This window comes from Ornithodoros turicata, chromosome 1, assembly GCF_037126465.1.
Source record: "Ornithodoros turicata isolate Travis chromosome 1, ASM3712646v1, whole genome shotgun sequence".
NCBI lineage: Eukaryota > Metazoa > Arthropoda > Arachnida > Ixodida > Argasidae > Ornithodoros > Ornithodoros turicata.
The window spans coordinates 227,612,742-227,628,473 of record NC_088201.1 but is presented as its reverse complement, the minus strand read 5'-3'; the positions used below and the strand labels follow the sequence as shown (position 1 = coordinate 227,628,473).

General features: G+C 46.9%; 1 protein-coding gene across 1 annotated transcript in view; it reads left to right on the top strand.

Moving 5' to 3' along the window:
* The first annotated feature begins 5,685 nt into the window (after window positions 1–5,685).
* Window positions 5,686–15,732, top strand: part of LOC135395663 (uncharacterized) — a 28,772-nt gene continuing 18,725 nt past the window's right edge. The window contains exons 1-5 of the mRNA XM_064626762.1: window positions 5,686–5,808; window positions 10,130–10,263; window positions 10,592–10,736; window positions 11,744–11,877; window positions 14,627–14,786. Coding sequence (XP_064482832.1) covers window positions 10,131–10,263; window positions 10,592–10,736; window positions 11,744–11,877; window positions 14,627–14,786 — 572 coding nt within the window. The 5' untranslated portion in view covers window positions 5,686–5,808; window position 10,130. The remainder of the gene's footprint in view (window positions 5,809–10,129; window positions 10,264–10,591; window positions 10,737–11,743; window positions 11,878–14,626; window positions 14,787–15,732) is intronic.

Here is a 15,732-nt window from a genome sequence, read left to right as displayed (position 1 = left end):
CAAGTTACATAAGGGGGACGACAGGCCGCCAGCGAGAGAGACAACACTCCTAGCGCCCCTATTACAACGTTTCCACATACCTCACCCAAGCAATGGCGAGCCCGTATGCCGTAGCAGAGAGAATAGGTATTTGTGTCGCGCACAATCAAACGCCTTGGATTGATCGAAGGATGCCACCACAGCGGGGGATGACCACTTTTAACCCAGTGGATTAGCATCGCGAAGAGCGACTCTATGAAGGGCTGAGGACCTGCCGGGGACAGAACATGCTTGGTAAGGATATAGCACCTTCTCCAACAGAGCTGAAACGCGTAGCAGAAGAGTTTTAACGATTATTTTATAATCGCTGGTCTGTAAAATATAAGCATCTCCAGTTTCCGAAGCTTGTGTTTGCACAGAACAACAGCAACACTCTGCGTACTAGGGGATAGCAACCCCTGGGATAAGTAGATGTTAAAAACCCGAGGCATGCAAGAACCAATTACGCTCACGAAGCGCTTGTAGAACTCAACCGGGAGGACTTCAATGCTGAGACACTTTGCCCTCGTCATTGAGGAGACAGACGCACAAACGTCATTTTGCGTGTGCGGCCCTGAGTCAATATGCTCCTTTTGTTTCGCGTGCAATGGACACTCTCGGCTGACAACAGCTTCGTCGCGAGGTGATTCCAGATAAAGTACCGTGCACCGCTCACGCTTTGCTTCCTGAATGTTAGCGGGATCAGTTAAAATTGAGCCGTCACCTCACCTTCGGTGTCTGTGTCGCACCATCGGACGGTACCCCGGAACGACGAGAACACTAGAGTACCCGCGCCTGCCCTATGTGGCGAGCCAAGACTGAAGAAAGCTCTTAGGCTATGTGAATCTTCAAGGGTCTTGATCACGCGCCCGGAAAGGCAACCAGTCTCTTGAAGAAGGAGATTCTCCATACCAGCCAACTTTTCCCAATCGACAACCTCACCTGCTTGGCCTCTTTGCTAAACCCCCGGATGTTTAAGCTTGCAAGACTGAACATAGACATTGAAAGAAAAGAAAACACAGCGAATTTAACTTGAGGACCGTCCATTTAGCGACAAAAGCGCGAATATCCCTATCACCCTCTTGCGCTCTCTTATGGTCCTCATCGATCACCAAGCGCTCGGAGTCTGAGGACACAACATACTCTCATCCTCGTCACCGACAGCTTCGGTAATGTGGGAGTTACACACTGCCACAATCCCACCAACAACAGCACATGAGGAAGGCTATACTACACAGAACAGAATGACTTGATTACGTGTTTGGGAGATTATTTAGATATATGTATTGGCATGTATTAAATGTATGTGTGTATTGTCATCAAGCAATATAACTGCCTATGGAGGTAGCCTGTTTTACACAAACTCTATCTTACATACCAGATAACAACGCTCAAAAGGGAGATTGCTTTTTGTACGGGCCACACCCTGCGAACAATCCTGAAACTCCAGAAGAGTCGCTACGGGGGAGCAGTACAGTCCTTGTGGGCTTACTAGAACTTGATATGCCTCTCACCTTGATCATGATCAGAACGCCGAGTCGCTGTAAGCCAGCGGCGACAGCACTCCACAGACCCAAATAATGACTGCGTAGGTGGGCGACGTTTGAGAGAGTGGCGTCGGAAGGTCTCGTGGAACGTGATGTCCTCCTGTGAGGGTGAGAAACTCACCTCTGAAAGCCCAGTGCGAAGCCAGTAAAGTATTAAGTAAAAAAAAAACATAGGCTCTTTGGCTGCACGTTGAACATATGTTTATAACCCTATGCTTTTTTTTTTCACTTCTTTCACAGTTTCTCACCCTGACGGGAGGACATCACGTTCCACGTGACCTTCCGACGCCACTCGCTCAAACGTCTCCCGCCTACGTATCGCTGATGAAGGCCCAATAAGGCCGAAACAGCTGTCCAATGCTGGTGTGGCGACGTTTGGGACTTATAAACATATGTTCAGCCTGCATCCAAAGAGCCTATGCTTTTTTTTTCGCTTAATACTTTACTGGCTTCGCACTGGGCTTTCAGAGGTGAGTTTCTCACCCTGACGGGAGAAGATCACGTTCCACGTGACCTTCCGACGCCACTCGCTCAAACGTCGCCCACCTACGCATTGCTGATTAAGTGCCTATAAGGCCGAAACAGCTGTCCAATGCTGGTGTGGCGTCGTTTGGGACTTATAAACATACCTTCAACGTGCAGCCAAAGAGCCTATGCTTCTTTTTTTCACTTATATATATATATATATATATATATATATATATATATATGTTTGTAACTCAAACGTCGCCATGCCAGTACTGGACAGCTGTTTCGGCCTTGTTCGGCCTCATCAACAGTACGCAGGCAGGCAACGTTTGAGTGGATGGCGTCAGAAGGTCACGTAACACGTGATTCCTCCCGTCAGGGTGAGATAACTCACTCACTGAAAGCCCAGTGCAAAGCCAGTGAAGTATAAAAGGAAAAAAATAGCCAGAGCTGTATGCTATACGTGCAGCCAAACAGCTCTGGCTATTTTTTTCCTTTTATACTTCACTGGCTTTGCACTGGGCTTTTAGTGAGTGAGTTATCTCACCCTGACGGGAGGAATCACGTGTTACGTGACCTTCTGACGCCATCCACTCAAACGTTGCCTGCCTGCGTACTGTTGATGAGGCCCAACAAGGCCGAAACAGCTGTCCAGTACTGGCATGGCGACGTTTGAGTTACAAACATATGCTATACGTGCAGCCAAAGAGCTCTGGCTATTTTTTTCCTTTTATACTTCACTGGCTCTGCACTGGGCTTTCAGTGAGTGAGTTATCTCACCCTGACGGGAGGAATCACGTGTTACGTAACCTTCCGGCGCCATCCGCTCAAACGCTGCCTGCCTGCGTACTGCGGATGAGGCCCAAGAAGGCCGAAACAGCTGTCCAGTACTGGCATGGCGAGGTTTGAGTTACAAACATATGGTATACGTGCGGTCAAAGAGCTCCGGCTATTTTTCCCTAGTATACTTCTCTGACTTTGCACTGGGCTTTCAGTGGTGAGTTAGCTCACACTAACGGGAGGAATCACGTGTTACGTAACCTTCTGACACCAACCGCACAAACGCTGCCTGCCTGCGTACTGCTGATGAGGCCCAAGAAGGCCGAAACAGCTGTCCAGTACTGGCATGGCGACGTTTGAGTTAAAACATGTGCTATACGTGCGGCCAAAGAGCTCCGGCTATTTTTTCTCTAGTATACATAACTGGCGTTACACTGGGCTCTCAGTGGTCAGTTAGCTCACCCTGCCGGGAGGAATCACGTGTTACGTAGCCTTCTGACGCCATCCGCTCAAACGCTGCCAGCCTGCGTACTGCTGATGAGGCCCAAGAAGGCCAAAACAGCTGTCCAGTACTGGCATGGCGACGTTTGAGTTAAAACATGTGCTATACGTGCGGCCAAAGAGCTCCGGCTATTTTTTCTCTAGTATACATAACTGGCGTTGCACTGGGCTCTCAGTGGTCAGTTAGCTCACCCTGCCGGGAGGAATCACGTGTTACGTAACCTTCTGACGCCATCCGCTCAAACGCTGCCTGCCTGCGCAGCGTGGGACTGCTTGTGTCCGTCAGCAATACGGGCGTACCATCCGTTCTTCGTCTTTGGGGCGATGCAGTGTTTTCCTTTAATTGTATGCTACATGGATAAATGAGATCTGCAAAAATCAGAAGGCAAACAGAAGAGAGAAGTAATGTCAGTGGTGGATATTAATTCGGATAATGCTTTATTATTACACGGCCTTCCCGTTGGTGTTATCACAGAAATATTGGCGATGTTGGCGCAAAATGGGCTTTGCAATATGGGCACTCCCATATTGGTCCAATATTGGACCAATATTGGCTTGCTGCTTGGGTAAGCTTGCAAACAATATCCCGTGTTTCGTTTACATGTCAAACGCTTTCAACAGTACACGACTGTACGCCTCGCAAAACATATATGCTTCAATAAGCATAGTGTCACAGAAAAGCAGCCACCCTTAGCATACTACATTGTACTGTGAACTCACGTAACAGAACAACACAGAGCAGCCGACCTCCTGAAAATGAAGCGATATAGTGCGCGGACAATTGGTTTGAAGAAGCATATCGTCTGAGAAGCACTCCGTGTCGACTGTGCTGCTGACATCAGGAACACCGAATAGAAGCGTTTCGGAAGAACACTATCTCTCAATGATTTAAATCTCAATAAGACACTTACTGCGGATTGTACACAGATGGATATGATGAAGCATCTCAGAAGAGGCGGTCTCAAAGAACAATACGCTTTGAAAGCCAGACAAAATGCTTGAACATGGTTATTATTTGAAAAAGACAAAAGAAAAAAAAAAGAACAGAAGGCTCAAGTGTCAACTGTGCTGTCGACTCATGTGGGACATGTACTCCTAACCGCAGGTCTACCAACAGCCGAAAAGAATATGCGAAACTGGAGGAGGGGGGGGAGCACGAACAAAAACGGAGGGGAGGTTAAGAAAGATCGGTCTGCGCATGCGCAATTTACCGGACATTTTTGCCGCACTGGCCATTCGTTAGCGCTGTGAGTGGCTCGTGTAGATCGCGTATCACGATTCTGGAACTTCTCCTTGGAGTATGGGTTTCTGCCCGGAGTGAGCCACGTGGTCAGTAACCGGATTACAGATTACGGGACTGTTACATGTAGAATCGCAAAGGACAAACGGTGTACAACTTTTCCATTAAAGGAACCTCCATGGACAACCTGCACCAAACAGTCATACAGAGGCAAAATGAAGTGGTAGATTGCCGTCCAAAAGGACTCAATATGAACTCTATTTCTTGTCTATACCCGGTATGCACCTTTTTGTAGAAAGTCTACAGAACGGCAACAAAATTAAGAAAGAGCAGTGTCGGCATCCGGATAAAATGAAGCAATAAAGAAAACGTCAATCAGAAAAGCGACGTGGAGTCAACCAGGTACACAGGTGTCTGCCATTAATCAATGTTAACTAATCAATTAATGTCAAGTGTCTCAAATTAAAATTTGTGTGGGACGGATTCTGCTACGCATGTTCTCCAGTGTTTGCAACTAGAAGGTCACCGTCATAGGAATATCCCACAACGAGTTCACTGCGCTGGCCCTTGCTCCATCGCCACTGTAGGTAATGGACGATGAGGTCACACGTAATTAGGAGTGGAGCCAGATGTGTTTATCTGGTCCCCTTCGGAAAACCTCTTAGTAAAATCATATCTCATCTATCAGGCCTGTCGTATGCGCACACGACTTTGAGCGTGTGTTTGCCCTGTTGCAGTTCTGAAAAACTCCGAACTCGGCGGCCGCAGAGCACAGCTGAGATGCGGAGACGTGGTTTTGAGGCAAATGTGCACTGCAAGTAAAACGAGGGAGTCATATTTGGAGCGAAGTATGGAAGGACATGCGTACTTCACATAACCGGGTATCGCATAGCCATTTGCGAGGTCAGGATACTGTTGGAAGGGAACTTTGCCTCTGCAAAATTCCATGGCAGATATGATGATTATGGTGCATTATAAGTAACCCGCTATGAACCACACTATGGCTTATGATAGTGTTGGCACACTATAGTCTCAGTTTCTCTGTTGGTTATCAGCTATATAAAGCCCAATCATCATTATCATTACTGTTATGATTGTCGGCACGTATGACTGTACGTATAGGCACGTGCGGGTATGGAACATTGCATGTGCTGATTGAACAGTACACTACACATGCTGGGTCGGTGCTGGACGAAGCAAGTTATTCTAAAATGAAGCTAGTTATCCTTGCTCTTGTATCACTCTGTTTCTCAGGTGAGTCCAGTAAAAACCTTTCAATAGCCGGGAGCTTTTTGACTGTACATGTTTTGCATCTTCGCCTACTTCGGGCGATTATGAAGCGTTCCTCTTAAATGGATAAGAGTCTGAGTGCGTGTCCTTGTGAGATGAGAGTAACGCGCTTGCCGCCTGATGATGCAGCCTACATTCAATGACCAATTGGCACCTTTATGCAGAAACCCCGCGTTGTGTCAATTCTTAACAAGTACCGCGTGCACTAGTACAGAGTGTATGTTGTACTATGTACCACGTACCAAATGGATCCTGGTGCTATCGATCCGTGTAGATCCTTAGTATGTCCCAAGGTAGATACTTAGTATATATCCAGCCGAGGCTTCCGCCGCAACGTTAATGCAGCCCCTTCAGTTTCCAGCTTTAAATAAATAACTTTTCCTTACTTCCTACACCTTCGTTGTCAGCTTCTATATTTATATAAATAATTATATATAGGGTGTCCCAGCTAAATGTGACCATATTTTTAAAAAAATGTATCTATTACTTTCTCTAGATGAAATCAATTGCAATACAGCATATGCTGAAGGGCACTCCCTAGGAGGGCATTAGCAGACTCCTAAAACTAATTCTTGTACGGAAATGCCAAGCACTGCTTTCTATTTCTGTATCCCGATGTATCCCGATATAATATTTCCAGATTTCACTGCAGCAGAGTGCGCAGAAGATATGCTGGAGTCGTTATCTGAAGCCAAGGCTGAGTGCGATGCAAGATATAGACAGGAACACGGTCTCGGTACTAGAAAACCCTCAGATTTGTTTCACATCACAAGATGCTGGCAAGTATTGTTCCATATTTAGACAGGGGCTCCGAAGCAGCATGGTGATACACTGCGCCACAGTTATGTGCAGAGCAGTACGGCTAATCGCTTGGCCCGCGTAGCAGCGCGCAAAGCGACTGTGAGATAGCACAGGACGTAACTTCTTGGGCGCGACAGGACAGCGAGGGACGATCGCAATAACCGGACGATTGCGTTTGTATTTCAGCCCCACAAGAGGTGGCGCAAGAGACGACAAGTTCACGGGGCTGAGTGGTAGACGTGCTGTCCATGTCACGTCGGGACATGTAGGCACCAGGGTTTCAGTCCTGGTGCCTGCTGTGCTGGCTGAGCTGTTTGCACGGTTTTCCTCAGACGCTGTCGGACATACGTCGGCACAGTTCCCTTAGAAATTCCGTTTCCTTAGAAGTCTGCCTAGGACGCATATTCCCCGGTGCCTTATTTGTGATGTTGTCCATCTATCTGAGGCCCATAACGGCGAGCTCTTTCAAAGTGCCTTTGAGAGAGCTAAAATAAATCACCAGGTCGTGCAAGATCGCTGTAGTTCGGCATAGCAGATGAACGCACCTCGCTGTGGGTACAGTCGACGAATACGTTGTCATTGCACAGGCAGTCTGAAGTGAGAAATACGTCGTAATGACAAGCATAGGAAGAAGTAGGAACTTAGCCGGGTAGTAGACGACTTCAGTATTAAGCCTGGTGGTGTGCACTGCGATTTGCAAAACGGGTTCCCCTATGAAAATATTCATTAGCGGCTGGTGAAAGGAGTTGCCAATTTGTATAGCTCCTCCAACGGATACAGCAGAGAGAAGCACCAGTGTCGACCAAAGCAGGAACGGCACGTCCATCGAATTAAAGAGTATTAACATTGTGGGGAGAATATCTGAGGCATTGTAGTCTGTAACATCGCACATTTCAACGAGTACAAAGCAATAGTTATCACTAGAGCACGGATGAGTGTGCACTGAAAACCCTCAAATGTACATCAAACTGCAAACTAAAAATCTCCAGAACTTGTAGTGAAAGCGCTCAGAGTACGCGATGTTTTTCCTTGCTCTTGGAAATAGCGATCTGCATTTTTAGCATTCTGTCAGCGAACGTGCTGCAAAATCACACATGCCATAGTATGTGTATAAACAAGCATCTGTTGTGCTTCCCCACTGTCGTGCTACTTCTTCATTACATGCGACTCGTGCTAAAGAAGCTATTTGAAGCAGTGGGACAAAATACACCTATAGGGTGGGGGAAAAAAGTTTACTGAACACGGCACTGGGAAGGCAAAGTGGGCAGTGGAGACAATGCAACTGAAACAACAATATTTCTGAAGCGTCGAAAATACTAGATTCCAACCCGATTTAGCCAAAGAAGTCCGGAAGCAAAACATTCCACGACAATGGGACACCAGAGCAAGACTCTGGATAAGCTGGTTCTCTGACATCTGGCTCTACCGAATTATGAAAAAAAAAAAAAGCGATCAGTATTCGTGCTTTTTGATACAAACTATGCGTTCAAAATATTCGTTCTTATGTAGCATATAGCATCCTTCTAATCAGTTCGAAACCTGGACAAAGACTGCTTTTCATTGTAAACGTAGGAAAGCATATATAAACGAAAAACATGCATGTGCATGGAAGTCCACAGTCTAGTCACGATATTGCGATCAGAACGCAGGCTTCTGAGGGATGTTCTGCATGATGACGAAGCATGTTCTCCATGACCCTGCTTCTGCTGGATTACCTGGCTCATTGAACGAGACTGGCACTGTGCCTATTCTTCGTTCTTACGACGAGGCATTATTTTCTAACGCGATGCAACGTGGTTCAGTTAGAAGATCAGCACGAAACAAATAAAAGAACGACGAATTAAGTAACGTCACTTTTACTTCTGGATATTATACCGAAAAAAAGAAAAACAACAACAACAACTTTATTTTCGGTCTTGGAGAGTGGGGAGTTTCATCGCAACAGGCGATACTCTACCCCAGTGCTTGGTGGAATGGGGGGAATAAAATGACGAGCCCCTTTACAATAACGATCGAAGTCCGATGGTGTCCAGAAATGTCAGAAGAGCTTTGAGCGCTGAGCGTTGCTGGGCTGGATTGGGCCAGGGACCAAGCAATTTCGGTAGGGAGAGAGGGCGAGAGTCCAGCTGACGAAGAGACTCGGAGAGTGTGGTTCGGGAAGGTTCGTAGCGAGGGCAATGAAGAAGAATGTGCTCCAGATCCTCAAGAGCACCACAGTGGCAGCAGGTGGGAGAATCAATTTGTCTCAAGCGGTAACGCCACTGAGCTGTAAAGGCCACATCGAGGCGCATGCGGTGGATTAATGCAGCATCCTGACGAGATGTGTTTCGTGGCATGCGGAAAGCGAGCGTGGGATCAACTCTGTTCAGCATAGAGGGGGGAAGAATGTCGGTTGTCCGTTGGCGGGAAGCCAGGGGTGTCACTAGACGTCGCAGAATTGAACGGCGGTCTCCTCTGAGCAGAACAATACGGGTCCGGTTCCGAGACGAGAGTGCTGCTTCTGCGGCGCTGTCGGCCTGCTCGTTCCCCACGACACCACAATGGGCTGGAACCCACTGGAGAACTAGCCTGTGGCCTGCGGCGTAGATAGTGTGGTAAGCCATTAACACGTCTGTGACTAGGGGTGCGGATGGGCCTCGTATGCCGGAAGTTTCAATTGCTTGAAGTGCAGATTTGGAGCCTGTAAAGACTGCCCATTCCCGGGGTGGAAAATCAGCGATGTGTTGTAGAAAGAAAAGGATGGCATAGAGTTCCGCAGCTGTGGAGGAGGTTCGATGTGAAAGGCGTCTTCCGTGCACGACGCCTTCGGATGGAATGACGAAGGCTGAGGCGGACTTGTTGTTTCGGGATGCGCCATCAGTATATGCTGCCGTAAACGTAGAAAACTTCTCGTCTACCAGAGCATGAAAATGGGCTCGGAGGACTTGATGGGGGACCTGATCTCTTCTTTGCAGAAGGTTTGGGAGGCGTACAAAAGTGGGCGGTACCGGTAGAGACCAGGGGGCTTCCGGCGGTATAGTGTCCTTAGTTATGAAGCCAGTGAGAGTCTGGCGTGTCCTCTGCGCTACTCGATAGAAGTCGCTTCCAGGGCGGTATCGAATTTTCCTGAGTAGCGGGTGGCGGGGAATGTGAGCACGCAAACGGAGGTAGTGCCGAGCCGTTTCCCGTTCACGGAGAACTTCAATCGGGACTACTCTACTAAATCCAACTAAAAAAGTAGTTTTAACTACTCCCCTGAAAAGTAGTTGAACTACTAGTTAAACTATTCAATCACAAAGTAGTTAGTAGTTATAGCTAAACTACTGTAGAAGTAGTTAGTGGCCATCACTGATGACTTATTCACTGGGGATTTACGTGTCTTTGCGTTTACATTCATTCGAAGTATTGAGTACTTCTTACTCACAACGTATACGGCTTCGTGGCGCTCAAGCCCAACAGTAAATAACGGTAAACAATACAATTCGTTTGTATACATCTCTTCCAGTATGCTGATTTACGGCATGGCTTGCATTCCCTTACGGCTCTCAGAAAAAGGATGCCATCAGTGGAATATTGCGCGTTTAAAAAAGATGTGGGGCAAGCTAATAGAGGCTGCATGTGAACCATCAAACTGGAACTGTGAGTACAACCGTGCTACAAGACTGCTAGACGCATAATCTGTCCTTCATAGAGTCTCCGTGACGTCGGTGATGAATATATCCACATTTTAGAATCAGTGTAGTACATGACTGGTGTCAGTCTACTCCATGAAAAAGAAAAACAAGATCGACTGGTTCAACCGAACTTCAGACGAGGAATAAACCTTAGGCTCTGAGATTCGATTAAGAAAATCGATACGGCTTTGATGAATGATGACAATATTAGCAATTACACCTTTCCACTGTAGATCTCTGCGGAGGTCTGCTTTGTATCCTATCTGTTCGCATATCATATTATTCGTTTTCAGGCCTCCTTGAAGCAAAGTGCGACGCCCCAACAATATCCGACGCGAACACTGATTGCTACAAAACATATAACCAGGAACACGGCGTCAATACTCGAAAGCCTAGTGACCCACTTGAACCAAGTGGGGATGTGGAACTACTCTGCTGGTAAGCGCTGTTTCATGTTCGGGCCATGGTCTTAGAGCAGTGCCATCAAAAGGAAACAAAAAGTATTACCCATCGCAGGAAGTGAAGGCCACGCTAATGGAAGGTCACAATAAGCGAACAGAAAACCACTCTAATGTAAATGTAGCATCCCTAGACGGAAACCCCGATAATCTTGTTTGTTGCTTCATCGGTCGTAGGTCACCTTAAATACACCCGATCGAAGGCTATGTCAGGCTACGTTGCCCATCAGAAGGTCTCTGTCATTTAAAGGGACTATCGCATCCGGGAACGTATGTACGATACCGAAAGGGTAATGTTACTCGCAACTTCAGAGTCAACTTCGCCAAATTTCTCTTCCGAAAAAGCTTACATATTAAGTAAACGAGTTTTAAAGGTCCGCACTCCATCTGCAGCCACGTCGATGATGACGTAAGCCAGGCGCACGAATTGGAGCGCAGCGCAGGCGATTGTCACCGAGATCGTGTGCTTGTCGTTCGCATCGCAATATACTGAGTGAAAAGTCCTCGGTAAATACGCTGACTTTCGCTTACCAGTGTGAGTGCAGACGTAACCATGTTACGTGAAACACGGCGTTACGCTCCTGGCTGTACGAACACGTTCAACGTTAACCAGAAACAACATTCCGCGAGCCGGTAACAGAGAAGACGCCGTCCCCTAGCATTCCGCCTCGCTGCCCGCCTGTCGGTCGGTTGCCAAGGCTACCAAGGTCCCTCCGGCCGCTCCGTGATTGGTATTCTCCATGTCAAAGGGCGCGCAGTGATTGGCCTCGTCCGTGTGACGTTTCCAGAGAGGGAATCCAGGAATGCGTCGTCTGCTCTTGCCAAGTTTTATATCAAACTACACAGGAACAACGCTGCCAATTCGCGTCGGGTTTTCGGCGTTATTATCAGTGATGAACGCGGAGTAAAAAAGCACTACAGTTTCGGAATCGACCGGGACGGATGCGATAGTCCCTTTAAGGGCTGTGTAAATGCTATCTTTTCCAGTATGTTAAAATACAACAAGTATTGCGTTCCGAAACTCCTAGAAGAAAAAGGGTGCCACCCCGACGCTGTTCTACGTTCTGGTACGGCGATAGAGACGAGAATGAAAACAACTTGTCCATCGTCCAAACCGAAGTGTGAGTATAACAGAAGGGATGGTTCCGAAAACTTTGCCATTTTACCGGCCTCCGTGGCTCAATTGGGAGCAGTGGTTTATCTGGAATACCAAGCATGGAGGGGTGTTGAAAAAAATTGGGGTAAGTATTATAGTTACGTCATTAGAGCTTAACATATCATTACCCTCATGTGTCTAAAGCAGAAATTGCAAGGACAATCCTGTTGGGGCTACAGAGGTCAGAAAGGGGGTGTCACTGACATTTGGGAGGGGGGAGTGCTTGGGCGCACTGATGTGTCGTTCTTCAATGAACCCTTCCAACTGAACGATGCATTCGAGTGAACTGAACGAACAAGTTCACCGACGAGCAACACATTAGTTCAACAGTTCACTTCACTCGGCCTCGGAGCCCGGAACTACGAAGAACCCCACAGCACCCCAGAAAACAATCATCCCAGGGTTATTCTAAGGTCATCGGATGGGGACAGGGATGGTATCCCTGGGATGTCAAAATCTAATCCTCAGAGCATCATCATTCTGCAACTTTGGCATATGAAATGACGTCCCCGAGGCTGTCCCTCACTCATCCTCCTTCCCTCACTGCCCTGCTTCAATTTTGTTTTACTTTGCTATTCCTGGCGCGCACTCCCGTCAAGTGATTGCAGAAGAATTGCAATGCCACTAGGACACTTAAAGCCACTAGATAACCTTCGTTTCACTTATCGACACTGAATTCCAAGAGCTAGCACGCGCCATCTTGATTCCACGCCACGGTAGCCACGCGCACGCGCACTTTAGTGCACGATGCTATCTATCGTGCACAGGTTAAATGTTCCTTTCTCTTTAAAGCAGCTCATCAAGGTTGTAGGCCTCGAGCTCTCCTTCACACCCTCGGGACGTTCTGCTTGACAACACATGGATTATCGCACAATAATCATACACGATTCTCTATCGCACAGTGAGCATTATATTAGTCGTCTTCGACCTTCAACTGGGGATGGTACAGGAGTGGTGCGGAAAAAAGATGGCGCTCTTGCTCTCCCTTGGAAATCGGTGTCGATTCTCTGAAGCGAAGCTTATTTAGTGACTCTAAGGACACTCGAAGCAATGAAATATTCATTCTTCAGACGACCAGGCGACATCCGTATTGCTGCAACATGGGTTATAAAGAAATAAAAATCAGGTACGGCGTCGCACGCGAGATCGCACGTTCTAGAGACTTTCCATGCGTTTCAGGCAGTCGCAAACGCTGCACACGCTTGGCGTCCTTCGCGTGTGTGCGTCGTCTCGCTAGGGGAAAAAAAGTCTCATGCGTATTGGCCTTTGGACTTTGAAGCAGAGAGATGTAGTTTGTCATGTTTTCTAAGCCTGTCGTTCGTGGGTAAAAAAGAAGTTCGATTCGCTGCCTGTCTATGTTGTTTGTATTGCCCTCTTCGGTATTTGCACTTTCAGGTTGCGTTGTCCCGCCAGCGGACAATACAGGGTGTCTTTTTTTAGGCGATAGAGATTTTTCATAAAAAAACTATGAGCTATAGACATGCTGTTTTCACTTCTATCATCTCTGGGGCGGCGGACGTTCTTGGCCATATGTTGCTCAACCGTCAAATCACTAATTACCTAAAATCGTTAATTAAATTTTTAATTATAAAAGCTCCAAAGTTGTCCCAATGAGAACACCTGTTCCTTTCGGTGACCTGATATCGTTGCCGTTTTCGGAACAAAAATCCGTTCGGTAGATCGTCCGCAAAAAATTCGTGAAGGAACACAATTTTTTCTCTATTTTCTTTATTGCGCATCTTCCGAGACGAGTCTTTCCTTCACTCCCAATGTGAGATGGTGAAGGAGCCTCATGCGTCGAAGATGCCGCCACGGTGGCGCCTCATGTGTCGAAGAAGAGTTTTAACTTGCGGAAACAAAACAAAAACACATGTATCGGGCGACGCTGTCGGAACTGCCCTTATCTTGGGCTGCATTTTCTGTTAATCTTTTTCTAGGACGCAAGAGGCGGCAGTGTATGCTGCAGTGTGCTCTTTCCCCCTCTCGCGTTGGGGGTGGAGGAAAGACGGGTCTCCGAAGGTGCGCCATGAACAAAATAAAGAAAAATATGGTGTTCCTTCACGATTTTTTTGCGGACGATCTACCTAACGGATTTTTGTTCTGAAAACGGCCTCGATATCAGGTAACTGAAAGGAACATATGTTCTCATTGGGATAACTTCGAATCTCTTATAATGAGAAAGTTAATTAACGATTTTTAGGTAATTAGTCATTTGACTGTCGAGCAACGTTTGGCCAAGAACGTCCGCTGGCCCAAAGATGACAGAAGTGAAAACAGCATGTCTATAGCCTTTATAGTTTTTTAATGAAAAATCTGTATCGCATAAAAAAAAGACACCCTGTATATACAGGTCGCGTACCAATATGCTCTACATCTGAAGTAGCAAGATTGAGGACTAATGTACACCTGGTTGAGATTAAAAGGACGAAAACAGGACAATATTCGAGGGGGAGGCTCGAGACGGACGTTGAACGCAGCGTTTTCTTCTGACAAGAAATATTCTCCTATTGGTCCGAGATTGACGAAAGCTACTACTAAACGTTTTTGAGGGATTCTCAAATAAACTTCGAATATCCGATGAGGAGAGTTAAAGGAAGACGGAGAGGGCCACTGACATTTGGGACAGGGTACAATCCTATGGAGTACAATCTCTTCGAAATCCTTGACGCATGTTTGTTGGGGCGCTCTGCTTATACCACATCTTTCGTTTTCAGGCGTCCCTCCACCACAGTGCAATGATAAAGCCTTATCAGACGCCAGGCTCATTTGCGAGCAAAGATATAAAGAAGCACACGAACCAACAGGTCCGAAACGTCGTGTAGACCTACAACCTAGAGATCAGAGCCGGGAAGAGATGCACAAAGAACAATGCTGGTAAGCGCTTTTCCGCGTGCAAGCGGCCGTTCAAGTCGCGCTGCGACATCATGGTAATGAATGTGGATGAAAACTGTTCTCATCCAGTTCTACCCTTGGCTACAGGAAATATTCCTCAGGTATTTCCCGTGCGTTGCACTATACTACGTGTTTGAATGGACGAGTAACTGAGAAACACCGGAGACAATGGGAAGCTTGACTGTGACTGAGCTTTCGGTCCTTGCACTTCCGGAGGCAGAATAATGAGAGGTACCACACCCGAGACAGGGACGAGACACAAACACACTGACAAAAAAAAAGTTCTTATACACAGTAAAGTTCAATACATGACAAAACCCTATAGATTCATAAACTTCCGAAGCGGGGAAGACGAAGAACAGAGGGATTGCTTACGCAATTACAGGTATGGTCGTCACTGTAGTTTCCTCGAGGATTGCCTGCCAAGTGGCATTTTCTTTGTACAAAATACCGGTTTTACAGAGAAGGGGTTTACAATCGTTACATTCACGGTGATGCAGGATAAGTTCATTAGGCTTCTTCTAGTGTAAAACTGTTGCTAACGGACACGTTCATTCATTCAGTCCATTCTGAACTACATAACCCGAAAAACGCTTAAACGGGGTGCAATAGACATCGAACTAGTTGCAACAGACGCTGTTTGCGCTGATTGCAGCACTACCTCCGTAGGTAACTCGTCTGCTAGATGACAATACAGTTGCAGCACAGACATGAAAAACTGAAGAAAACCCAACTTAACTCAACTTAAAAGCATTGCAGAACACAATCTTGATGTCCAACTGTGGAACGATAGACAATCCGATCTACCTCTAAAGTAGTATAAGGGAAATGCCTCATGACGGGACCTGCGATATTTCCAACAGAGAATCATCTTGTGGGCACCGTCCTCACCGTTGACATGGTTTTTAATTGGCCATGGGTGACGAGT